The sequence below is a fragment of the Medicago sativa genome, chromosome 3, assembly GCF_051527215.1.
Source record: "Medicago sativa cultivar Bolivia chromosome 3, Bolivia_mono, whole genome shotgun sequence".
NCBI lineage: Eukaryota > Viridiplantae > Streptophyta > Magnoliopsida > Fabales > Fabaceae > Medicago > Medicago sativa.
In genome coordinates this window covers 78,641,062-78,668,234 of record NC_140751.1, presented here as the reverse complement: position 1 = coordinate 78,668,234, position 27,173 = coordinate 78,641,062, and the positions used below count along the sequence as shown (strand labels likewise).

The 27,173-nt window shown below is 33.6% G+C and overlaps 3 protein-coding genes across 10 annotated transcripts; all 3 read right to left on the bottom strand.

Moving 5' to 3' along the window:
- Positions 1-6,585: 6,585 nt before the first annotated feature.
- LOC146940554 (O-Glycosyl hydrolases family 17 protein) lies at positions 6,586-8,102 on the bottom strand. Its single transcript, XM_085754249.1, has 2 exons — positions 7,963-8,102; positions 6,586-7,695 (listed from the first exon to the last, which is right to left on the bottom strand). Exons 1-2 carry the CDS (start codon positions 8,024-8,026, stop codon positions 6,671-6,673), a joined length of 1,089 nt encoding a protein of 362 aa, XP_085610375.1. The 5' UTR covers positions 8,027-8,102; the 3' UTR covers positions 6,586-6,670.
- Positions 8,103-9,256: 1,154 nt separating this feature from the next.
- Positions 9,257-15,119, bottom strand: LOC146940553 (G1/S-specific cyclin-E protein). Of its 3 annotated transcripts, XR_015032057.1 has the most exons (11): positions 14,837-15,119; positions 14,636-14,739; positions 13,847-13,988; positions 13,475-13,756; positions 13,240-13,387; positions 11,765-12,718; positions 11,380-11,624; positions 11,211-11,284; positions 10,260-10,405; positions 10,039-10,147; positions 9,257-9,665 (listed from the first exon to the last, which is right to left on the bottom strand). XR_015032057.1 is itself a non-coding variant. In XM_085754247.1 (10 exons), the coding sequence occupies exons 2-10, from the start codon at positions 14,689-14,691 to the stop codon at positions 9,642-9,644; spliced, it is 2,034 nt and encodes a 677-aa protein (XP_085610373.1). In that variant the 5' UTR covers positions 14,692-14,739; positions 14,837-15,119; the 3' UTR covers positions 9,257-9,641. The 3 variants fall into 3 exon arrangements, 2 of the variants coding, with proteins under 2 accessions (XP_085610373.1, XP_085610374.1); XM_085754247.1 differs by lacking the exon at positions 10,260-10,405; XM_085754248.1 differs by lacking the exon at positions 10,260-10,405 and having other exon boundaries at positions 13,847-13,907.
- A 4,766-nt stretch (positions 15,120-19,885) lies between these two features.
- LOC146940552 (Xanthine/uracil permease family protein) lies at positions 19,886-26,125 on the bottom strand. Of its 6 annotated transcripts, none has more exons than XM_085754243.1 (14): positions 25,947-26,125; positions 23,798-23,895; positions 23,469-23,645; positions 22,869-22,969; positions 22,706-22,781; positions 22,544-22,603; positions 22,268-22,455; positions 22,090-22,186; positions 21,923-22,009; positions 21,611-21,669; positions 21,415-21,506; positions 21,193-21,270; positions 20,435-20,595; positions 19,886-20,300 (listed from the first exon to the last, which is right to left on the bottom strand). In XM_085754243.1, the coding sequence occupies exons 1-14, from the start codon at positions 26,020-26,022 to the stop codon at positions 20,088-20,090; spliced, it is 1,563 nt and encodes a 520-aa protein (XP_085610369.1). In that variant the 5' UTR covers positions 26,023-26,125; the 3' UTR covers positions 19,886-20,087. The 6 variants fall into 6 exon arrangements, with proteins under 6 accessions (XP_085610369.1, XP_085610370.1, XP_085610366.1 ...); XM_085754244.1 differs by lacking the exon at positions 25,947-26,125 and adding an exon at positions 24,133-24,352; XM_085754240.1 differs by having other exon boundaries at positions 22,090-22,455.
- Between the last annotated feature and the right edge of the window lie 1,048 nt (positions 26,126-27,173).

Genomic DNA, 27,173 nt, shown 5'->3' with positions numbered 1-27,173 from the left:
AATATACTATTTTTTTTATAGCAATTTCTTTTTCTAAAAAAAAAATGTTATTGTTGTATATATATACAACTTGTCCCTTCAATATATATGCATCTTTGTTTTTTTCCTTTAGCACTTTTAATTTTTTTTTTAATCTTATGGGTATATTATTTTGTATTTACATTTAAAATATAATTTTACACTTTAATTTTTTTATATAGTATAAAAACCGAAATGATAAATAATTCAAAATAAAAGTTTTGCAAAAAAAAGAAACTAATTTAATAATATATAAATACTTATATTACCAATTTTTTTTTAAAAACAAGAATTTTTCAAATATCTGAAATACTATTTGTTAATATAGATTTTATTACGAATCAGGAATGTCCTTTTATGTCATTTTATATTTATCAGCTAGTTGAACCGCTAATTTCACCAAACACTTTAATTAGCTTATCAGCTATAAGTCATCATCTATCAGCTATCCGCTATAAGCTATCAGTCATCAGCTATCAGCTAGCTTATAAGCTATTCGCTGTTTTTACCAAAGAGAGCCTTTCTCTTTTCCACCACATCATCTTTTATTGCTTCTCACATGTTTTGAAAATAGATAATATGATGTTTTTTTCTTTTATTTTTTTTGGCTTAATAGCAGTTTTGGCCCCTTATGTTTCAAGAAGTTGTGATTTTGGCCCCTAACGAAATAAAATACAAAATCGTCCCCTATGTATTGTCCCTTTTGCAGTTTTGGCCCCACAGATCAATTTTGACCAAGTCAAAGCTGACATGGACGCCACGTGTGTAATTTTTTTATTTTTTTTATTTTTTTAATTAAAATGATGTCACATAAATACAACTTAGATGGTAAAAGATTGTAAAAATATTTGATATAACTAGACTTTGGACTCGCGATATAGCACGGGTCTATTATAGATGATTATCAATAGTATTTTTTCACATATCAACCTAATATAATGAAGCATTAATTTGGTGGCCTTAGTGTTTAGGTAGAAGACTAAACATTTCATTAAAAAACTAATGTTCTAACCGAACCTTCAATACAACCAGGTTTGAATAAAACTCTTGATATGGAATAAGTCCATACATACCAAGCACTCAAAATTAATGGCCATCTCTAAATATAAACACGTTTTTAATAAAGTCAAGAATAACTTAATATGGACAATTAGGTAGTGGCAGATCCTTTAAAAAAAAACAATGTTTTTCTGCAAATCATACATGGCAATCTTACACACAGTGGCAGACAAGCACAACAAAGAAAATCTCCAAAACTCATTTCAAATATGAGACCTACACACATGAATTCGAGTGTTCAGTGACGAAGGTTTCATCCATATGCTTCTAGAAAAACGACAATCCCTGACACAGGGCAGGAAGGTTTCATCATCTTCTCCGCAGCGAGCGCTGGTGGGAGAGGGAGCTATGTTTCTGTGGTGAAGCAGGGAAAGAGTTGGTACAGCATTTTGACAGGCGAGCCAGATGAGAAACTTATACTTTTCCGGAACCTTCAATCTCCAAATCCAAGACCAAGAGGGATGAGGAATGGGATCAGCTGCCGGGTCTCTGAGGGTGAGAAGCCATTTGAAGCCGCTTTTTGTAGAATATGTGCCATTTTTGTTTTGAGACCAAATTAAAGCATCCTCAATGTTGTCATTAAACTGGATATGAATGTTGTTGATGTGATTCTCGACAGCTGATGGGAGATTAGTGTAGAGAACCTGAGTGCGGTCACCAGAAGCGGAAAGAACATCTTTAACAGATAAGTGAAGGTCATGGATATCAATAACAGGAGCATAGTTACCAATAGGGCCGAGAGAGTTCCAATTGTTGAACCAAAAGGAAGAGGAACCCGAACCAATACCCCAAGAGTACCCTTCCTTGAGAATATTTTTAGCACGGATAATTGAATTTCTAACATTTTCTTCTGCTATTTGCATTCAACAACGAAATTCCGAACATTTTAATATATCAATTGAAGGGACAATAGAATTTTACCTAAATAATGTGAATTAAAAGATGTTTTTGTCAAAAATTGTTGATGGACAAAGGGGAAAAGCTGATGGAAAACCATGCTGCGCACATCACATATAGAATCAAATGGAACATATGTGACACAGGTGGGGTACCTTGATTGAGTCATTGGCCAAGTTGATCCAAGAAAAATTTGGCTGGCTTGACATCTTGGTTAGACAGTCGTTGCTTTTATATATCTAACATCTAAAATTTTCAATCATTTATCTTATTTTTTAGTGATTATAATCATCATCATCATTATTATCATGAAAATTCATATATTTCTATAACCTTAATTCATATGGTATATAACTAAGAGATCAGTAGGCATAAGATTGAGAGACATGTCTTAATTAAATGTGAATCGTGCAACTTGCACATGGCATTGATCAAAGGCTTTGCGCCGTCAGAAAGCAGACTGTAGAATAGAACAACCATCAAACAATGAACCAAAAAACTAAGTGCAAAAAATCGTATAAAAATGTTCCAACAATAGCAAGAGAGACGCAGTGGCAAACAAGCACAACAAAGAAAATCTCTAAAACTCACTTCAAATATGAGTCAGGTGAAAACTAACTGCGATAAAAATCGATGGTCTGAGGGTGATGTGTGAACCTTATGCCTCGATAAATATTTGCAACATAGTGAATTAGAAGAAGACATTGTTGATGGACAAAGGAGATAAGCTGATAGAAAACGATGACTTAATGCAGAACACACCACACAGTGGCGGAGCCAGACAAAAAAGTTTGGGGTGGCGGACATCCCGCCATCAAAATAAACCAAAATATATAAATCATATTGCATACAATACATTTAAGTCGTAATAAACCAAAAACCGATCGTTCAACATTTAAACTACATAATATATAAACTAACATACCTATATATGCACTTTACGCTTTCCGAGTGAAATTAACTAAAGAAATTAACAAAATATTATCACAGGTTCTACTTTCACAGTATCCTAACACATCTAATTACATCAAATATTATGTAAATTATGCAAAGAAAAAAAGTACTACAGTTTCATTGTTCTATTGTCACAGGTTCATTATAAAAAATTATGTAAAATATTATCACAGGTTCTCCTGTCACAGTAGCCTAACAAATTGAAACAATAAAATAGTCTTCAGTTGTTAACAGATTTAGATGAGAAAACAATGTAGTACTGTTATCACTTATCAGTAAATTACATATTGTAGCAACTGCTTTTACAATGTAGTACTGTTATCACTTTGCAACGCTGGATATTACAAGTTTATGGCATCAATTTGATAGAAAAGAATGAGTAATTTTAATAACCCTTAAAACAACACAATCCCACTGCAAATAACCCTAAAAACAACAGATGGAAGGAAAACTCATGGCAATCAACTAAAAAACATATGTAATCATCAAATCAGAATCAGAATTGAAGACAATTACATTCAATTTCACATTAACTTACTTACAAGTTAAAACAATTAGGGTTTGTTGTGGAGAGAGATGTCTCTAAACTGAAGAATCGAAATAGAAGATGGAGGAGTATGCAGCGGTGATGGATGGAGAAGGAGGAGAGTGGTCGCGGCTCACCAGCGGTGGTGTGGTGGTGGATGTAATGTTCGGTCGCTTGCTTTGGTTGGGAGAAGAATAGAGATCGCGTTCTCAGATGAAAGAGAAAGGGAAAGAAGAAATGAAACTGAATAGGAATTCTGCAAATTAATGAAGGGTATTATTGTAATTTCCTACATATAAATTTTTTTATTTTTTTTTTAAGATGGGGTGGCGGTGGCTCCCCCTTGCCAGTTGCCACCCCCCAGTTCCGCCACTGACACCACATATAGATCAAATGGAACATATGTTACTTACAGAGGTGGGATACCTTGATTGGACGAGCAATATGTAATTCCCATGCTCTATTTGTGGTATTTTATTTGTAGAGCCCACATCGACTAGTCCAAAGTAAAGGTAAGCTTATTGATGTTATAAAATGAAAAGACTACTCCCTCCGTCCCGGAATAACTGACCCATTTTCTAAAAAAAAGTGTCCCAAAATAACTGACCCATTTCAATTTTCAATACAACTTTCATCATTCCCAATACAATATAACACTAAATAATACTACTTTTATCATTCCCAATACAATATATTCCACTTTCCCCTTTATTTATACATTTTTCTTAATCTGTGTGAAATGAGCCAAGGGGTCAAATAAATTGGGACGGAGGGAGTATTTCGTATGCAATGCATGGAGCTATATCATGATCCAAGTTATGCCATCTCTATCTCCAACTTCAGATCGAGCAACACTCGATGGGAAGTGGGAAATATTGAAGAAATTTTGATCAATGATATCTCTAATATCAGTTGAATTTTTTTTAATTATTAAATTTTTTTAAATTTACCATTGATTTCTCATTGTCAAACAAAATATGTCTTAAAATATGTTTGTCCTTGTGAGCTTAGCTCAGTTGGTATGGACAATGCATAAAATATGCAAGGTCTGGGGTTCGAACCTCGGCCACCATATCTGGGGTTCGAACCTCGGCCACCATAAAAAAAAAAATATGTCTTTTTCTTTTTTGTTTCAAACAATATATGATTTATAAGGGGCACTGGTTAAGGAATTATAAAAGGAAATATTTCCTTGAAAATTGTGTATTTTATGTTTTAAAAGTTAAAAAATTGCTCTTTTCAATGCAAATTATATCTTTTATTTCTACTTTTAGCTTTTTTGCCTCGGGGACATCGGTTAACACCCAATTTATAATTGATCATGAAATTAGGTAATCATAATCATTTTTTTATTAGGTAATCATAACCATATTTTTTTTTATTTTGTCTAGACGATATGATTAGGGGTGAACAATGGACATGTTAGACCTTGATTAGATAAACGTAGGGGCGAACAATGTCCTTCTCTGCCACCGTCTCATCGCTAACCACTCCTGCAATCGTCCTCACCATCATCGCAGTCGAATTCATGCCTCTGGCGACCCCTACTTTTCCCTCACACGGCCGGAATCTGTTCGGATCATTACTGTCCTCACAAACATCGAACCATCACGGTGAAAACAGATCTGTTCAAAACTATGACGAGAACTGAGCCCAGATCCGTCCTCGCCGTCACAGATCCAATCATAGATCATAACTCAAACGATTACTGGACTGAAAGAAGAAAAGATGGCAGCGGTGACGACGGCGGTGATCAGTGAGTGAAGTTACGGCGGTGGCGGCGAGAAGTGGCGTTGAACATAGTGATGGATGGCTGGGAGAGATGGTCTTGAAGGAGAGAGAAGGAAAAGAAATTAAAAAAAAAAAAACAAAAAATGTAGTATAATGCTACAGTGATATATGTTGTCTGCATTGTGTTTGGTTTTTTGTGTTCACTTATCATTTCTGATTCAACATATTCCTACATTACACTCAATTGAACCCAATGTGATATGAGCTCAATAACAATAGAACAATACAAGGATAAACCAGATTAGTCTCAAGACAAGTCACCCTAAATAAATGTTACTATAATCATATTCATGTTCCTCCATTTCACCTTATCTAAAATAAAAAGTTACCAGTGAAATTCAAAATAAAAATACAGAGGAATCATTCACACCTGCTTATGCAAGGCCGATCCACAAATCAACCAATTCGGGAGGTCGATTGTCCCCCCTACGACACCTCCACCAAGAACTATCCATCACACCTAATTATTATCTAGCCTTTCCTATTTAAGAAATTGAATATCATAACAAATGGAGTTTTATTGTGTAGCCTTCTTTTATTTTTTGTTATCTTTCCTCATTAATCTTTCAAAGCTTTGCTCATCTTGAATGGAAGCTATCCACAACTTCAATCTCTAAATTGCTTCAACCTTTTGTATACAGATTCAGATACAAAATAACTTAATTTAGACCCACAGAAGTTAAGGAATATGTTTGAATAATGCTCCAAAAATAACTCTTTCAGTCACCTAATTTTCACATGAAATTACCCATAAAGTTTTAATGTCATAACAAATCTAACATAGTAAGTTCAAATAACGGAATTCCAATGCATATTTAATTTGATTTGTGGGTCTGAATAGAAGCTGGATTCTCCGTTTGCTCTGAATATGATTAGTGTGTACATTTCAAGATCATATGTTTTGTTTTGCTTGTTCTTCGATTTTGATAAGCTTTTGAGGCTGGGTATTTCATTGGTGGCATGAACTACAAACAAGATGTTGCTAGTATATAAGTAGGATTGGTTGTACCGGGAAGATCTAATTTATTTGTTGGTAATCAATAGAATTATGAATTCTTGAATGTTCATTAAACTTTAAAAAAAAGATGGAGACGAAGTGTTTTTTTTATTAGTAAAGTGTGAGTAATGACCATTTTACAACCGATAAAACTTGAACTCGCATCTTGAGGTTACAAGTTTTTACCATTGAGCTAGCACCTTAAATCCTATCATTAAACTTTTGTGCTTGAGTATTTTCAATTGTGACATGTCCAAAATCAAGTGCTAACTTGTATTATCTCATATATTTCGTCACACATTTTCTTCTACTAATACATTCAACAACCTAGAAACACCCAAGATAATGAACTGATCATAAAACATTAAAACTGTCAACAAAAAAAAATTATTACAAAGCAATGAATAAATCACTCAGTTCAGTTCTGCTCAGCTGCTTCCCGGGGCCGAAACGTCACGGTAACTCTTCAACCCCGCCACAGTAAACGGAACATCATAAACCTTCTTCATATCAGGATAAAACATTCCAAAATTCCTCTCCGAAGTAGGTCCCACTTTCCCATTTTCATTAAAAAGCGCAAATAAATAAACGGTCAGATTCGCATTCGGTCTTAAAGGGGTCCCACCGTTATTCAGAATCTTCTTAACAAGATTACCGTTATACGCAGCAGCGTTCTGTGGGGACGCACCCACCTCATTACTATCACCTTTCGAAGGCCAACCCGTTTCACTCACAACCACTCTAACGTCGTTGTATTGAAGCTTGTTAAGCGCTGCAAAAACAGCGTCGATTTGTGCGTCGAAGATGTTGTAATATTTTAACCCGTTACCCGGATCCACATTACCCGGGTTTTCACGAAACAAAGCGTAGTTTAAAGAAATAACGTCAGCGTTTGACTCGTAGGCGAAAAATGGGTAAACGTTGACCATCAAATACGACGACGTTTCACGGAGGAAGTTTAGCATTGGTTTAATTACGGGTTCTATGAGATCGGGTTTGAATGACCCGGTTGAAGACGGATAAGAGGATCCGAGAGCAGATAAAGCGATTGGTGAAGAGATTTTGATGGAATTGTGGAGGTTGAATTTGATTAAAGCTTTGTGAATGTTTTTCATGGCGGGGATGAGGTATTTGGTGGTGTTGTGTGTGTCCACGAAGACTTCATTACCGACGGCGATGGCTTCTATTTGGGTTTTGGGGTGGTAAACGACGACGTTTTTTTGGAGCCATGTGAGGGCGTAGGAAAGTTTTTTGGCTGTATAGAAGAGTTGTTCGTTTGGGAGGTTTACGGTTACTTTGATTCCGGATCCGGATAAGGATTTTAGAACGGCCGGGTCGGTGTCGTAGAGTTTGACCCGGTCGATTCCTTGTGATTTTAGAAGCTTAACTACTTTGAATGCTGAGGGTAGGTTGTTTGCTATGCGACCATAGTTCACTCCAATGGAATTACCATCTGTAACAACAATTAATAAAGAAATGAAAACAATATTAGCATTATACATGCATGAAAACAAGTAACAATAATCTATCTATCATATAAACATAATAATTAAATGTAATCACATACAGTGTATGTACACGTGTGTATGTGAAAGTGACTTATCGGTGTTAAGACACCTACACACACATGTTTATATTAAACACGCATTCAATCAGAAATGTTAGTAGATGCAATAATGTAAACAAAAAAGATGGTGAAGAAGTGGAATGGAAGCAATACCTGCAAGTAGTGGAAGTGAGAGGTATGAGGAAATGAGGATGGAAAGAATGAGTAGACGATGCATGGTGGGATAGGGAATGAATGTGTTGTTGGATTAGAGAGTGTGGTTGTTCCTTTTTATACATGGAGGTGTTGTGTTGAGAATAGAGAAAGAAAGGAGAAAAACATGGAAAATCAAATAGATTTGGTGGATTGGTCCCACTGAGTTATGATGACACGTTGGCCAAGGAAACAAGACCGTTTATGTTTGTACTGATTGCCGGTTAAGAGATCTGAGGAAATATACTCTATGCTTCAAGTTCAGTGTGGGTCTTGTCTCTTTCTCTTGGATTTACTCCACGTGTTCTGTTTATATGACAAAGCAGATGTGTTGATAGTTGATGAATTGGATCTGATTTATTGGTGCTTACCGTTTGTTTGTTTTACTCTTCAAAACTACTTTTTCTATATAATTCGAACGTTGGATTGTTTTGTTAAAGTTTAAGCTCACAAATTATAGTTATTGCTGGAAATATTTATGAAATTATTTTTCAACCGACACGACACTTACGAGTTTGTGATATTTAATCACAAGATTAGTTCAATTCAATAGTGAATATATTTGGAGTTTTTTTCTTTCTTTTTGAGGGGTGATAATAATTTGGAGTTATTTTCTTTTCTTTTGAAGGGTGAAATATTTGGACTTAGACATCATAATTCATAAGGATTTTATGTAGTGTTTAGAACAAATGTCCTAATTATTATTAAAAGTAGTGCTAGCAACACTCTCTCCAACATTCACTTTTTTATTGACTTAAATCATAGAGATCTCATACTTTAAAAATGGGTTTCACTCAAAGTGATGGATCATACATTAATTTCATCCAATAAAAAAATAAGAGTTGAGTTGAAAAAAGTATTGAAAAAAAGAATGTTCCTCTTACAATTTTATTTTAGTGCTAGTGCAGTTGATCATTTTATGGAGTAGAAACAATTGTAAGCGTCAAATGATCATTTTATAATTTTTATTTTACTTGTTTTGAAAATAAAGTGGTCCCGTCTTAGATAGACTCACACAGTATTGAATTTATTCAGATCCAACAATTAGAGTTTAAAGAATTAATCTACTCAAAGTTTAGAACTAGAATATGAATCGATAAAACTTGTATCAATCTCTTGTTGCTTACTCCCTACATAAAACAGGTCCACGATGCTGTACTTAGAAGTGTTTGCGTATCAACATTAATCAACTTTTACTATTCTTTTTTAACGAGCATATGGTTGTAAATTTATACAAAATCGATGCACCTTAACATCAATCAATTTGAATTTGAATATATATATTGATGCACCTTAACATCAATCAATTTGAATTTGAATATATACATTTAAGGAATTACTTACTTTGACAAAATTTACAAGTTTCCTGTACATAAACGTACATATATACATGTGAAAACTTCGACTATGCAAACTTTTAGAAAATCGTGAGAATAGATGAAACTAGGGAGGCAAGTATAAGCAAAATTTGTTGCAAAGAAAGAGAATCTTTCAAACACTTTGCATGAAATCATATCGAGATTGCTGAAGCAGCAACTGAACATCCTGATGCCCAAACTCCGTGTTTCTGTGGTGTTGGTTGATGTAGGGATTATCAAACTAGTATTGCAATAGCGAGAGCAGTCTCTTGATCGATAAAACTAAACTTTCTTCTTTTCTTCAGCCTGGAAATTGAAGACAATATAAGTGACCTTGAAGATATTAACTTTAATTAATGCTTTCAATGCCATATTTGCACAATAGAAGCAGTTAAAAAATGTGCATTGCAAATGTCCAAAGCAACATGTTAGCAATGCTGTAACTTTATTAGAAGCAACTACATATTCCAGAAGCGATTTTGTTTTGTTTTATGCATATTAAACAATTCCATTTTAAGATCAGTTAAGAGATTTTTGCTCCAGCTATCAATATTTTCCTCAAAACTATATATGATGTCAACATGGATCAGGGATTCCAAAAAACGGAAGATTATTATACAAGAATTAGAATAAGATTTTCCACAACAAACAACATTCTTATCAATTTAACAGTTCTCACCAGATCCACTGTCAAATAAGATTTTCTTTTGTCTCTCAAATCTGCTTGCTGTGATCTTTGGCACTGAAGATATAATCTTTGAATAAACTCCTGTAGATGATTATAGATGCTGCATATGAACATGCCAAATTAAAGTTAGCGACAAATATTTATTCCGATTTTCACAAATGGAAAATAATTGTAAATTAACTATCAGGCTATCGTTGTGTTATTCTTTTTACCAATTCCTAATTTGTTTATCGAATAGAGCCATCCTATTTACAATCTTGTTAAATCCTTTGAAAGTCCAAAGCCCCACTTCTACCATCAACTTCTGTGAGCCGCACAAGGCACTTTCTATTGGCAAAGAATCAATCCCTTGACTATTCTAAAAATGTATAATCATAAATATATTGCCATAATACATTGTCAGCACAATGGTAAAGCCATCATAATACTATTTTAAATTTAGAAATTTTGGTACCTGCGTGCCATATAGATTTGGATTTTTCAGTTCTCACTTAGATAAACCTCAAACCCCGTTTTAACAAATCCCCTACACATCTTAAAGCAATAACCAAATTCCCTGCATCTAAAAGCAATGACCGGCTTCACTTTGAATACTAATTTCCCTATCCTACCAAGAATGACAAGGCTTTCCTTGAAATTCAATTAAAGAAGTACATGTCACTCTAATATCAAATATCTCATGTCAATGCTTTACTCTTAAATATAATTGATTATGATAAAAATTAGCAGTGCAATTGCTCAATGAGTTTCTTAATAACACGGTCTTCTAAACTATAATAGAAAAATGGGTTAATGGGTCTTTACCCCCCTGTAATATAGGTCATTTCCGGTTTCCCCCCCTGTAAATTTTTTTTTTTTTGATTCACCCCTTTGTAAAATATTATTTTTTTGATTTACCCCCCTAATAGGCCAAACAAAAACCAATTATTTTTTTTTTTCAAGAAATTTTCGTTTTTGTTTGGCCTATTAGGGGGGTAAATCAAAACAAAAATTTTTTACAAGGGGGTAAATCAAAAAAAAAAAAAAAATACAGGGTGTAAAACTGGAAATGACCTATATTACAGGGGGGTAAAGACCTATTAACCCTAGAAAAATTCAATCATCAATTAACCAACGTGACATGATACATTCTCTTTCAGTGTAGGAATAGAATAAAAATATACCTTAGACGATGCCTGTTGCAGGCTGTGAAAAAGGCAACAAGCCCATATACTATGCTTTTGAGAGCTTTGAAAATCTGTAAAATAAAGTATAAAAAATCTACCAATCAGGATAATTGTATTTGATGAAACCACCTAAATCCAAAAAAGCATTGATATGACATCTTACAACCTGTGAAAAAAGATCATTCCAAAGAGAGCGCCACATGGAAACTTCGTAACTGGCACTGCTGATTGTTGCTTCAGAAGATGAAGCCAACTGGATTATGCTACCAAGAAATTGCCATGTTTCTCCAAGTATATTACAAACGCGTGTGCATATTATAGCCAGAAAACTGAATATCGCCATGACTAGACGAACCGGAGCATATAGAAATTCCCATAGTATCCAAAATAGAGGATATAAGACACATGTAGCTGCAGTACAAAGAAGATAAGAACATGCAGGTAATTAGTATATCTTTTATATCAGAGAAAATTATTTATGTTGGCAAAAGCAAGGATAAATTTAAAACGTAACAGACAGCACAAGAAGTCCAAAAAACATGATGACCTACCAATCCTCCAAACAAAGGTGAGGATAAACCACAGTGGCAAAAATAGTAGCTCCACCACATCTCCCACTAGAGTGCAAGAAGTTTCAATCCCAAACCAAATGACAGAAAAGATGCTTTCTAGTAGATCAAACAAAATATTTAAGCCTGGGAGAAGAAATCCAAAAATCTCCACCAATGACTCTATAAGAGGTTGAATAAGAACTGAAAAAAAGGATCGTGTGGTATGTGTAACGGCAAGAAACCACCTAATAGCCTTCTGGAAGTTATGTAGAAACAACATTGTCCCTAAGTATTTGACCCTTGAAACCATTTCCCAAGTTTCAATCCAATCAAAAAGTGGCCCACATATACGAGATGCAGTTGCCTTGAGAACTGGAACATTTTTGTATAAATCGTAGAATCCAATAAGGACAGTGACAAATGACATTAAAACATATAACAGTCTTGCAAGTGGGCACATCCAAGGACGATACACATTGCATAACACTGGATATGACTGGAGGAAGATCACCCAAGATGGAAGACCAGCCTCTAACAAAGTAAGCAATCGCAGATCAGATACAATGACATCCCTGAATTTGAATGGGAGGTCGGGATCATTAAACCTAAACAACAGTAGAGCATCACTATACTGAGTGGTTTCAACCTTATCATCAGAAGAAGCAGAGCTAGACCTCTGAGAACAATTCAACGAGTTATCAATTTCAGCTGCTGAATAGCTATCAATATCAACTTCGGCACAAAAGGAATCCATTAATTTTCTTCTCTTATTAGGTCCAGAAGGAGGAGGTGTGTGCAGCATGTCAGCTGTCTCTTCGGCGTCATCAGAATATGCTCCAGTGGCGGTACCCAAACAATCTTCAAAAGTTACGGTACCGTTGCAGATGTTATCGTCGTCATCATCATGGGATACATTCTCGGAGAAAATTTCACTGGCATCATAAAATATTTCCCCTGTCAAAATTGCACATAAAAAGATATGTTAATTGAAAGCCAGTCTTAGTTCAGAACTAAAGAATCAATGCAGCCTCTAGTTTCCATCATGTAAGATACCATAAACTCTGCTGAAAGCTAAGTTTGGAAAGAGGATAAAATAGTAAACCAATAAAAGTCTGACTGTTCAACCCCACCCTTACCCCAATTGGAGAGGGATTAAGTGGGGATGAGATGCCTCCAGTCCCTTTAGGTTCTACTCTATGTAACACACAAAAATATGGCAATGTCTCTCCCTATGCAGGGGCCTTATCCGCCCCAAATTTTAACTAATTAAACCACATATAGCAATTTTATATGAGATGTGTTTGCTTATTGAGGTAGATGAGATGTGTCTGCACATTGAGGTAGATGCCCGTGTATTTCTGCTTTCACAGGAAACATGAAAGCTACAGACAACTAGATGCTTCTTCCCAAGGCTATCCTAAATTCAGATGTAATATGTACATTCACATGAAAGCAATTATGAGAATCCTTGTTACCTGAGGCAGGATCCAGGTGCTTTTTCAAAAGTAGCTGTTCGGAAAGTGTTCCTGAGAACCATGAAGACATAAAGCTTGCAGCTTGAGCGATATTATCAAATTCCCATCTTTTCATTTGTTTAACTTCTATAGCCAGTGATGTATCAGTCTGAAAAATAAATGAAATAAATCAATACATAATAGTACAGATAGTAAACTGAAAAAAACAGCACTCTTGTCAAAGAGATTGCAGTACCTGGAGCTCATTAAAGTAGCTAATACCACGAACATCGGTCCATTCGACTTCAAATACAATAAATCCATACAGAGTTCTATGTAGTTCACTACTGAATTGCAAAGAGTTCCTTATGTTTTTTACTGGCAGTAACATTCTCTTTCTTGGGGACTTTACTGCTTCAATCAATGAGAACCATCTCAAAAACTTCTTTGGTTTACTTGTGCTTGGTTGAGAAGAAACCTCCTTTTCTTCTTTCCTTTCTCTTCGGTTTTTGCTATACGCAAAAGGAGATAACCTCGACTGCACATAAACAAAAAACGATATAACTTCTATTCTAGGACAAACCTAAATGAAAATTACTTCTCAAATGATTTTGGTGTGTTTAGCAACCTTGGTAACCATCAATTGCCAAATGTGCGCTCCCCGTGAACCAAGGTCTCTCACCCATGGTCTGTTGTCAACAAAAATATACATCTTTTTACTATCATTTGCGAGGAAAATACTAAGATCTGCAAAATAAGATTGCAAATCTCTGCAAAAAAAATCCAAAAACATGAATTGGATCAGTATCAGAAATACAGAAACACAGTAGATAACCACGAAAGAAACGTAAACGTTTTTGGTTACAATCAAAGAAAATTTTCTTGAAATCATGTGTTAAATCGTTAAATCACTATAACTGAAATCAATAACATTATACCAGCTGCATTCTGATATGTTACAGGTAAACAAAATTGACTAGCAAGATGACATTCTTAAAACAGAAAACTGTATAAACCATAATCCACAAACTTAAAACTAATAATCAAAATAACAAAAATGTGCACAACACAGAACCAAAACCCATCTAAATTTCACATCTCAAAGTTTACTTTATTTGGTGTTAACCCTCCGGTTCCCGCGGGAACGGTCCTATTGTTTCACTCAGAAATCAAACTGAGGATCTCCCATGATAATGATTACATCTCAAAGTTTTTCTTTTTTGAAATAAATAATTAAAAAAAATGCATGATCATCCAATAAAATTCAACCCTATAATGTTATAACCAAAAAACAGATAAGCAAACAAATTGTTAAATTCAATCAAAGTCAAAGTCAAATTGAATCCACCTTCAATTTCACAACAGCATTTCATCAAACAAACATTGTAAAAATGATGAAAGAAAAACATTAACATACCGAATTTGCAAGCTTGTAAGAGGAAAAATGCAGCGTTCATTGTGACATTTCCCCATCTAGAGAACCAACAACAACCTCAAAACCTTTCTTAGTATCAACAAAACCTGTTTCAAATTCCTCAAAAAAATTAATAAACAAAATAGAGAATCACTCGATGCAACAATGCATTGATTCATTCAAGGAATTCTCACAAAGGAAGACCTGAGAAATTGAAATTCCATGAGAGTGAGAAGAGGATGATGAAACAATAACAATAACCACCACCGATTAACTTCTTCATAACAGGTAATAATAGCAGAAGCAGAAGAATTAAGAATGCATAAATGCGTTTCAGAGATAGGTTTCAACGTGTGTCACCGAATTTTTGTTGGCGATTGTGCCAATTTTTTCAATTTCAATTCCGTTTCAGAGAGAGAAAGTGGTTGAACTCAATTTTTTTTCTAATTATTTCCCTTTTCTTGTTTTTTTTCGATTTTTGGTATTTGTAACCGTATGTTGTGAAAAACCTTAAAAATAGAAACAGAACCAAGAATAATGTGGCGGTGGAGTCAAGGGTAAAATGGTAATAATATGTCGCAATTGAACAATTAAAAAATTAAAATAAAAAAAAAGTACTAAAACCCCAAAAGGAAAGGAAAGTACCTACTACAAAACTGAAATTGGGGGAAGCGAAGCATTGAAGGCGTGTTTGTGATTAATTAATTAAAGCTGATTATGAAGGGGCACGCGTATTATTACAATGTGGGTCCCACCGGAATTCTTTGATGTTATTTGTGCTAGTAATTTTCTTAGGGGAATATGCTCCTGGTATTTATTTCTTGAGATATTAATATTGATATTCCTCCGGTCCTTAATATAAGAAGAAAAACCAAAAAACATCAAAACCAATGTCAACATTAATTGTTGTAACTTTTTAAACATTTTTACAAATATACCCTTATAGAATATTGTGAAACATTAAATACATCAACTAATATTAAAAAAACAAACATTAAATGAGGGGTAAAAAAAGTCTTTTAAGCAATAACTATCCTTAAAAGTTGTGACATTTGCTTATAACTAAGACCAAAACTTTTTTTGAAAATTTTCTTATATTAAGGACCGGAGGGAGTATTATTTAATAAATATTAATTATTATTTCTAATTGTTAGTATTTGTTTTATGTCAGTAAATAAACTCAAATAAGTAAAAAAGAATTTAGGTAAAGTCAAAATAAGAATTGTTATATATAGAATTCAATTATTAACAGGAGAATATTTAGATTTTTTTACAAGAGAATATTCTTTTATTACAGGGAAGAGATTATTGAACATCATTGTTTTTAAAAAATATATAATAAATGTCTTAGTTGTTGATTTGGGTGAATTGAATTCAATTAATTTAAGCATGATATATAGATATTAAATTAAATATACTATTATGAGTTTATTTAGGTTGATCTAATGGTGTTTGTGTTGATGTCATGCTTCTCTTAAAGTCTCAATTTGATTATCTGAATTGGCTTCTTAAAAAATATTTTATTATTATGAATTGTCAGAATTTTTTTTTGAACAAGTCAAAATGGAATATAATATTAAACCATGAGTGAATTCCCCCGCACAAGACGTGCTGAGAGAGACTCACTCAGAAATGTACAAAGTCACAGTTTATGCCACACTGAGAGGCACCTGAAGAGAAAGCGAATAATAAACATGGAAACATCCATTCAAATAAGCGGGTGCCGCCACCTGTCGTGATAATAGTAACTAAAAGATGGCTGATTAGATTTCAACCACATAAAAGAATTCAACTTCACTTTGTCAAAAAGGTTACACGGATTAGACCCTATATTTTTTAAGATACGGTTGTTATGTTCTTTCCATATAACCCGCACATAAGCTAGCCAAGTAACCCTGAAGAAGGGATGAGTACACCGAGGCATACCCGCCATGCGAAAAAACTGATCGGATGAATTGTCAGAATTATCGCAATAATTATATAAGAATAATTTGTTTCCCTTCTAAAAAAATAGTTTTCCTATGAAAAAAAATACTATTGGGTTTGAATAGAAAGAATATAGTATTTCAAATCAGTCTTTAGTAAACGAATTAATTCAAGATTCATTAACTAACTAACTAAGCTTGTGCAAAAAAAGATTCATTAACTAATAATATTTAAATCATAATTATTTCAACAGTAATTTAATATGTTTCCGAATTACTATAAATTAATGTGTTAACTAAAAATGGCAAATAGATTACGTAAAATTTTAATTTGAATAAAATTGTATCATGTATTCTATAAAATAAAATAGATAATAAGGAATTGAATAATAGTTAAAAAAATAGTTGAATAATAATAATTTCTTTTTTTTGACAAAGAATAATAATAATTTCTAATGACCTTTTATTGACAGAAATGATATAATAAGCCTTTTTTAGTAGATTTTTTCTGAAAAGGTTAATTGAAGGATCGTAGTACTCCATATCTTATACCATAGGGGATAATAATTGAGACATACGAGTACGTGTTTCTAACGTGGGCAAACGCATCTTGAGCAACGAAAACAGAAAACATATCATTACACGGGTTATCCTCATTACACTGAAAGTTCATTTGGAATCAACTGGCAAGTGGCTTCATCAATCATAGGACAAATAATAAAAAAAGAATGGGAGAAAAGTGAAAGAGAACAAAACCCATACATGATCCATGTTGTTGGAGAATCTTTAGATTATTAGTTTATCTCTTGATTTTTGTAGGTTTATTAAAATAAACCGTTCAATATAATTAAGATAAAATAATTTAATCTATAAATTAGTAATTTTGTACCATTTTTTTAAAAGAATTTTGTACCAATTTCAATCTTCATTAAACAGGGACGAAATTTATACACATCAAATATTGCAAAGTGAACCCATCAAAAAAGATATTGCAAAATGAGAAAAGGTGTATTCAAACTTTTACTCACGTATCAAATTTTGTTGTGATTTTTTATCGAAAATTGTTGTTGACACATATGATAGGGCTGAAAAACACATGTAAAAGACGAAAATGCCCCTGCGGCAGTTAACTACTGAAGTAAGGAGCCGACTGCAGTTAACTACCGAAGTTTCCTTCGGCAATTAAGTGCCGAGGAGCTCAAAACTGCCAATTTTTTCCCTTGAGCTGGCGTATATATTTGTTCTATTTTCAAGCAGCAACACAACTGGCAAGAATTGTGCTTTAATTCCTAGCTACACGTTTAGATTTTAGAGGCTTTGACTGGAATGAGGATGAAACTTGTTGGCATTGATTTTATCATTAAGGGTTATAATATTTATACACATTTTATTGCAAAAGCAATTTTATATTATTTTCTCCTATATTTTGATTTTGGTGCTGTGGCATGAAATATTGTACTACTTGAAAATAGAACAAATATATACGCTAGCTCAACAAGTAGGGAAAAAAATTGGCAGTTTTGAGCTCCTCGGCACTTAAGTGCCGAGGTTTTTTTTTTTTTTCTTCCTTTTTCCGTCGGCAGTTAACTGCCGAAGGAACTTAAGTAGTTAACTGCAGCCGGTTCCTTACTTCGGTAGTTCACTGCCGTAGGGGCATTTTCGTCTTTTACATGTGTTTTTCAGCCCTATTATATGTGTCAACAATAATTTTCTTTTTTATCATCTAAGTTGTATGCAAGGATAAACAGTAGTATTAAAATAGTAGGGTTAATAGTGTTTTTCACCCCTGTAATATATGTCATTTTCGGTTTTCGCCCTCGTAAAATTTTTGGTTTGATTTGCACCCTCGTAAAAAAAAAAAAAAATCCGGAAAACACCCTTTTTAGGTCATTCAAAAACCCAAAATTCTTGAAAAAAAGTTTTTTGAATGACCTAAAAAGGGTGTTTTCCGGAAGAAAAAAAAAATTACGAGGGTGCAAATCAAACCAAAAATTTTATAGGGGCGAAAACCGGAAATGACATATATTACAGGGATGAAAAACACTATTAACCCTAAAATAGTAATAATAGGACTACTTTCTTTTTTTTGTTAGGTAATTATTAGGCGGGTGTCTTTTTTGTATTTAAGCACTTTGTAGACTTTTTACATATGGTAGGCCGTTTAGTTATGACACAAACTCAAGCTTGATTTTTATTGTGATCCTTATGAAGATGAACTTAGTTTATGATTCAGTGATCCTTATGAAGATGATCTTAGTTTATGATCCAAGATGCATGCAACCAACCAATATATTCTTATCAGATGTTGGTTTACTTGAAAATTTAGAAAAGATTTTTGTGACATTAATCACCCTCTGGTATATTTTTAGCCAAATTTACTCTCTTTAATTCCACCAAGAAAGTTTTTGGCGGTCCACCTATTATTGATGCTCCTTGGTTTGTTTCTTGGCACCACCTCCATATAATGTGATTAAAGTTAATGGCAGTTTGATTGATAACCCGTGTGGAAGATCATGCATTGGGGGTCTTATCAGAAATTTAGTTGGTGAATGGATCACTCGTTTTGTATAAAGTTGTGGTCATACAACTATTATTAACGATGAGTTTCGTGCAATTTAGTAAGGATTGCAACTTACTTGAAATCATGGATTTAGAGACATCATTTGTTGTTGTCATATTACTCTTAATTTCTCACTTTATCAAAAATTGACTTTGGAAGTGTCAAATCCTTCTAGTATACTTGCCTATCTTGTATCTGTGACTGTATAGGATAGGAAGTAACATTTGTTATAGTTATTTTGTTCTATTTATTTAATATATAATTTAGTATAAATCAAATATCATTTGACTATCTCCCAAAATAAAAATATCATTCGACTATGAAATATTATGTCATACTATACTTTCAATCATGCTCAACTTTTGAATTGGCCGTTATGTAATTTCATACTTGATATTTGCTTATATTCTGAAAAAGAAAATACCATACATTAAATTAACATTATTCTGAAAAAGAAAATATCATACATTAAATTAAAATTATTTGTATAAAGTATCAAAATATTGAAATTTTAGAAAAATGTGTAGACTCAATTTACTTGAGAAAACTTTAATATGATGAGCCGTGCATCACAAGAAAGCAGAACTCTGTCTCTCGTGGCTTCAAGTTTATCTGTGTTCATCTTATTACTGTCATGGTTCCAAATAAATTGACTATATTCAAATGTTAACACAGAAGTCATTACTTAGTAGTAAGTAGGAATTGTATTTGCTTCAGTTACCACTTAGAAGAAATTTACCAAACGCATAAACCAGCACAAGAATAGAGTAGGGAAAATTTTTATTTTATTAAAATCTACAAAGCATGGTTCCAAATGCTTTTACAATCCTCTGTTGGACCAAGATTTATATGGTCCACAAAAAAAAAATTGGGTGATGTTACAGGAAGAATAGCACTTGTTAGTCATGTATTCTGGAATTTGCAGATCCAAAAGAAAATCTATTCTACTCTCTTCACTTTCTCTAGATCATCATGTAGGTGGGAAGAACCTGTTTAGATTGAATGGCAAAGTGTAAAATTCTTCATTTCTGTTATCACCTCTAAATGTTCTAAACTTTACCCACCACGGCATTCCTCGATCTTTCTTTGACTTTTCAACCTCAAGAGTGTTGTCGAGGATCACTGCTACGATCAATCCTACTGTTGCTGGTGATGAGAATATGGTGTTTAAAAATGCATTGAACTGCAAAGATGGAAAAAATTAGCATCAGGAGCATTAATGCTTTCATGACGAATCAACTTATGTCATGAATAATGATTCTTGAAATAAAAGAAAATAATATCACGTATTATTGGACAGTTGTAGGGAAAACACACCCATCCGGCGTTGGTGTGAACAGGGCCATGATGTGAACTAGTCCAGAATTCATTGAAAAATTGGGGAACAGATATTCCAAGGAACAGTGTGAGCCCAGTGATGATAAGATTTCTCATAGAGTTCATGTTTGTAAACTGAAGAAATGATAATCCAACTGCACCTGGTAAACAAGGAAACATAGTGTTGTAAATGTTGTGTATTTCAAAGTTTTGAATATTGTGTTCCATATATTAAAGTGAGAACTATGGAAAGATATTTGTGCACATGCGGTGGATAAATCCTTAAAATTGTTGTAAAATATTGCTAAACAACTCATCCAAATCACAAATTTATGTGAGGTAAACATCAATAAATGATATTTTCTAATCAAAAAAATAAACTGTACTCCTTCATATCATTTGAATATGGTTTCATTTCTGCAATAAACGATGATTGTTTAGCCTCGCTTGTTGATGAACTCTTTCATGGCTATAATGCCACAGTTCTTGATATGGTTAACCGTATCTAGGAAAACATAAACTATAGTTACCAATTATATTAGAGAGGGAAGTAGTCAAGGAATTATACTGAAGATCATCAAAACCATTTTCGAAATATGAAAGACTCTGCGCAGTTTTTGAGCATATATTGAGGATTATCTCACTTGAAGAAAGATCTTTGATTTGGATGAGTTGCTTAGGAATAATTTACAACAATCAGTGCATAGTGGAACAAGAACAATGTACGGCAATGTTCACTCAAGACTACGAACACATACCAACAAGGCCAAATAGAACACAATACAAAGCAGCAAATATCGGGAAGGGTATAGATGCAAATACAGCTCCAAACTTTCCTGCAGATAACAGAAGAAAAATAAATAAAAAAACCTCAAATAAGTGAATCTGTCTTCTTTTTCTCTCATTACTAATATCCACCATATTGATCAGGATTGTTGCTTTTGGTGTAGGAAGATCATGTTCGAAGTATCAGTACAAACCTAAAGTAGCAAAGAATATCATAAAACCGGCAGAAATCTGAACAACTCTGCGGCTTCCAACTCGAGTCAGACCAAGGAGTCCCACATTTTCCCTGGAATATTAACCAACCACAGTGGTCAAGCTATCATAGAAAGACAAATGAATCTAGCATAGACCAAGCAACTTGTAATCACACATCAATCAAGAGTGACTTACACAGAAACGGTAGAACCCGTCCCCGTTCCATAAAGACCATCAAGCAAGATACCAATCCCCTATGAAAAATTAATAAGATAACTATCATTAGTATTAGGAAAAAGTAAAGCAGGAGTCCTTTGACTAAATTTAAACCTCCATGCAGGTCATTTCTCTTTTTTTTTCCTGTCAAACAAGTGCTTCTAATACGAATTTTAATAGCACTTTAAGCCACAAGACTGATACCTTAACACTGTCTAAATTAATGATTGCGCATAGCAAACAATTTTCCTGTTAGTAATTGAATAGTTTGCTAACAACCAAGTGATTTACCTGCCAACCAATGCCACGACTCAACACATAAGCAGGAGGTGGAGTGGCAATAGCCAACCGAGATGCTGCCTTATATGCACCAGTTGACTGCAAACATGGTACATGGTCAAGTGCAGAAAGAAAATTCCTTATAGTAGAGACAAGAGACGTTCTTATAACATAGATACCTCCACCATTGAGACAAGAACTGCAGACATCATGGCAAAAGAATGACCAACAGAAAAAGTGGGTGGACCCCATTGTAGAGGGTATGGGAACATGAACCTATAAGCATCAAAAGAAACCTGAGAAATAACAGTGACTATTAAACAAATCAGAAGAAACGAAATCGTTATTTTGAGGTACCACGGGGCAGTAGATATTAGATTGGCTCGGTCTGTACGACAATTATGCTGCGTTTGAGAAGGTCTGTGTCGGTAAGCTCCACTAGCAGTCAAGATGACAGAATATATCCAAATAATTGTAACACAAATCAAAACCGGGAAACGTTCAAAGATAGGTATGTCTCTAAATGGTCTCACATGCCTTAGATACTGCAATTTACACCAAATTGGTTTGTCTTAATAACATTAATATTAATTTGATAAACATCCCTAGAGCTGATTACATTAAGTCACTTACTAGCGACAATCCAATGACCAACAACAGCATCGGTATTCCAATTTCTACACAGTTCCCTAACTGAAATGAAAAACAATATGAAAAATGCATAAACCAACTGTGATGTGGAAATATCATTTACTAGATGGTTATAGATAAAATAGAGATTTGAGCCACACCTACCGTGGGAAATCCTCGTTGGATTAATCCTAATCCAACCAATCCAACTACAGGTGCCATGCCAAGAGGACTGAAAAATCTGCAGAGATTATTATGTAAATGCTTGAATATCATTTTTAATATTTTCAATTTACAAACATGTTAGATACAGATAGAAATAGAATACCTCGAAAAAAGTCCCCAGACTTGGCTGTAACCGAGCACTATCTGAATACTTGAGGCTACAATTAAAGCTCCTTGTATAGCTCGCATTGTATGTATGAATCTCTGCAAACCAATCACATGGCAACATCTCTTTCAATACCCTACCAAATAAAAAACTTAATAAGTTTATTTCTAAGGAAACTCATTACCATATGTGAAAATCCCTGAACTATTTTGACATTAAAACAAGTTTCAAGATTTGGGACTTGCAAAGAGTCATTTTGCATAAAACCATTGGATTCTACTCTTTTAAATTCATCTACCATATTATAAATTTATAATATGGATCTAAAGTTGGTAAATGATAGCTCGTGATTAGTACACAGTTTATCGATAATAGGCCTTTCTTCAACTAAAATCCTTCTATTTCCCATTCAGAATTATTATTGATGTTTGTCCATAATATTTAATCATGGTTTCTATTCTATCATATTTTACAATGGTGGTTGCCCTAAAAATGCCAAAACAAATAAATCACACATCCAGAATTTGAATAACCAATGTTTAAATTTAATATTCTCCTAAATGCACAACAACGATGAGAATGAAGCAGGAAACTTACTTCGTGAGGATCATTAATTCGTTGCAATGAGGAGTCATTAATAATATAAGCAACTGGAATCACATATGCAAATGAACCTCCAACTACTGCAGGCAGTCTTGTTCCGAAAAGTGCTTGGAGAAGTGTGTTAATGCCAGCTACAAAAAGAAGGGTTTGTATTACCCTTGCCTTGTCACCCTGATTGAACAAGAAATCAAACAACTAACAATTAAAATCATCGCTAAAGGACTGTTAAAAGCAACAAGTGCGCATATAATATTTACATATCATGCTGATAAAGGTTGGCAAAAAATTAAACATATATTAAGGAAGCTGAAATTCAAACTTACAGGATTTCCTCCCATAGCTGGAACGAGAAATGAAGGTATCATCACACTTGTGCCAAGCATCAAAATGTAATTTTGAAATGCTAATAGGATAGTTTCAGCTGCAAGACAAGGTAACCACAGTGAAGTGAGGAAATGATAGATAATGTAAAGAAAAAATATGGATATGGTTATACAAGAATCTACACTTGCACACTGTCTGAATTCCAAATGTTCTATATTTCATTCTTTAAACATAAATTGTACACTTGTTCAATGTTGAAGCAGTTGCACCGTAAAATTTTCGCAATATCAAGAAAATAATACATGAAAGGGAATCTCCCAAAGTCATAACCTACGAAGTACTGATACAGGCATGGACATCACATCGGCACTGACATGTAGACACCGAGAATGATTTAAGAAAATAGAAGCAATTGAACATAACTACTATGTGTCGGTGTTTGACACCGACACACGTCGCGCACCAAACACGACTTCAATTTGAAGTGTCAGTGCTACACAGGTCATAACTTTCACAATATATATCATCGAAATCATGCAAAAGATTAGCCAGACAATTGGAACATCTCAATTCCCCACATTATAAAGGAAGAAAATGTTTACAAATCAAAGGCTTAATTTACAAAAAACAATTATATTTGTAATTTGTATACTAGAGAAGCCAAAAAATGTGAAGGTGCCTAGAATTTAGTGTAACAACCGTTAGAAACAAGGGTAGGACATGTAACATGGACCCAGATTCTCTTATTATAGTGAAAATAAAAGAGAGCAGAGAAGAGGGTCCTCTCCTCAGAGAGAAAGACACAAATTCTATTGTATAAAACTGTTACTGTTGGACCCCAACATTATTAAATGGTGGGTCATGTCACCATAACAATTGTACCTTTACTTAATTTCTTGTACTGTAAATAAATAATTAAGTAAAAAGACGTTACTGCCTATGGAGCATTTAATAAAAATCTTCAAACATCATAGTGACTGTGTATGTGTACCCTTCAGTTCCTACTAGTTTCTCCTAGTTCCAACAATTATCTTCAGTTTCACTACTTTCGTTTCTTATGCATAAAAAACCCTCACAACACACTGAGTTACTGTAACATTTAAGACTACCAACTAAACAAGTTCATTTGAAAGACATTCATTGCTAGAGGATTCAATAACCCCAGAAAAATAGTAAAATATTAACATTATATATATTTTTTTAAATAGCAAAATTTATATTAACATTATATATTAATGAATGTGTTTAATTACGATAAATAAAGGGTGAATTATAAATTAGCTAGTAATTTTTTTTTTTTTGTTGAGAAAATCATGCTTATATCATTTTTAACTTCAATACATGCTTAAGTAAATTATAAATTAGCTAGTAAAGATAATGAAGCTAGCTAAAAATGTGACTACATTCCATAACGCATGAGCTACTGGTAATTGTTTTTGAGTTGCCACATAATAAATTAGAAAATGTGCTACATGACATGTTAAAAACTTAAAATGGTAAAAACCATATAAAGACAAATAGAAATGATAATGAAAGAAAGACAAATCTATTAAAAAAAACATAATGTGATGATGGTACTATGTGTAGATTTTATTTGCAAATAAAAAAATTAAGAAGAAAAATTCAAAGACCAAAGTTTTCCTTTTAAAAAAACATGTTTTTTTTTATTTAAAAAACATGTTATATTTTTAATTTAATTTTAAAAAATCTAACGGAAGATTTGAGAGACCCACATTATCTCAACAATATATGCTAAAAATTAGAACTTTCAGTCTCCATTTTCGGAACCAAAGTAACAAACTAGTTTCACTCTTAAGCAAAACTTCAGGAGCTAACAAGTACAACTCAAATAGAAGAAAACAAAATACTAACAAAAAAAAATAAAGCAAAAAAAACAGTGTCATTTTGTTCAACCCATTTGAATGTAATGGTAAAATGAAAAGTGACAAAACATGTACATAGTACTTCAAAACTAGAAAACAAACCCTTTAATCTTTTTTAAGAGATAAAGACAGAACAAGATATAAATGAACATAAGAAGAAAATGAAAGTAGCTTTGAAAGTAGAGAAAGACTTAATAGTCCTTTATGCATGTGTATGGATATTATGAAAAGATGAAAACATAGAAACAAAGATGAGAGAGAGTACCCCATGGTGGATTAGAGTCTATGCAGTATTCAAGGTCTTGAAGTTGTTCCATAGGTGGATGAGTAATGTCTGCCATTGTTGTTGATAAAGCAGCTTCTAGTTGTTCTGACAAAGTGCTTAGTAAAGAAGAAGAAGAAAGAAGAAAGAAGGAGGAAACAGAAGAAGAAGAAGAAGAAGAATTCAGAACAAAGTAAAGTGATGCAGATATATATAAAGGGAACAATTAAAGCATGGAAAAAATAAATAAAGGTGTAACGCTCTCTTCTTATTCTTTCTTCTATAAGCTTTGTTTTAATTTATACTAATTTAGTACGTATTATTATTATTATTATTATTATTTTCAGTACTTTGTGACACTGTTGATTTACTGGATTACCCTTTCAACTATAGCATGCGGGGGCCTCAAAGTACTCAAGTGGGGTCATTGGATAATATTAAATGATTTGTTTGGTTTGCAGTAAATTTAACAAATTGCAAAAGCTAAACTTTGTACTATCTTTATCTTTAATAAATCAAACAAAGGTTTTGTCTAATGTTCTTGTTCTTTACCGGTCATAAGATCAATCGAAGTGGACACTTGGCCGAACTTACACCGTCTTAAGGTTTCGCGTCAGAAGGAGCACGTCAGCTCACATGCACCGCGCCACGTATAAGTGTGCCCCCACTCGAGGACCACCCTACACGTGTCCTCCTTCGTCCCTAATCACACGCCGCATAACTCGAATACGGTTATGACCAACGCGCGCCTATATAAGGGTGAACTTGCTTCACCCTCAAAGATACATTCTCACTTTCCACAACACTTCTTACATTTCATTATTAACTTGAGCGTCATAGTGCTACCGTGCCTGCAAACACCTTTCGTTCCACCGCAACGAATCATCGCTGCCGTGCCGGAAGCCGTTATCGTCGCACCAGAGCATTCTCTACCACCGTTGCCACTCAACCGTTCTCATCAGACAGATTAGTTCTCAAGTTAGGCAGTCTTGCATCATGCACACGTGTCTTTTTCACCATTCAATCAATAAGATACATTCTATCTCATTCAATTCAATAATGTAATTTATTGATTTAATTGTAGAAATCAGGTATTTATGCACGATGAATGACATATCTCACTTGTGCAACAACAAAATCACAATGTATATGTGATTTACTTTAACTCAATGTGATACAAACATGCATTAAATGTGCAAGTTATTGTTGGGAAACACACAGATAACACTA

Coding starts and splice junctions, on each gene's coding strand:
- LOC146940554 (XM_085754249.1), bottom strand. CDS start 8,026: ATGCATCGTCTACTCATTCTTTCCATCCTCATTTCCTCATACCTCTCA. Junction 7,696..7,962: donor CTCACTTCCACTACTTGCAG/GTATTGCTTCCA, acceptor TTGTTGTTACAG/ATGGTAATTCCATTGGAGTG.
- LOC146940553 (XM_085754247.1), bottom strand. CDS start 14,691: ATGGGGAAATGTCACAATGAACGCTGCATTTTTCCTCTTACAAGCTTG. Junction 13,757..13,846: donor GGCAATTGATGGTTACCAAG/GTTGCTAAACAC, acceptor GTTTATGTGCAG/TCGAGGTTATCTCCTTTTGC. Junction 9,666..10,038: donor CTTATTTGACAGTGGATCTG/GTGAGAACTGTT, acceptor TTCAATTTCCAG/GCTGAAGAAAAGAAGAAAGT.
- LOC146940552 (XM_085754240.1), bottom strand. CDS start 26,022: ATGGCAGACATTACTCATCCACCTATGGAACAACTTCAAGACCTTGAA. Junction 23,896..25,946: donor AGACTCTAATCCACCATGGG/GTACTCTCTCTC, acceptor CTTGTCTTGCAG/CTGAAACTATCCTATTAGCA. Junction 21,507..21,610: donor ACGGGTTCTACCGTTTCTGT/GTAAGTCACTCT, acceptor TTAATATTCCAG/GGAAAATGTGGGACTCCTTG.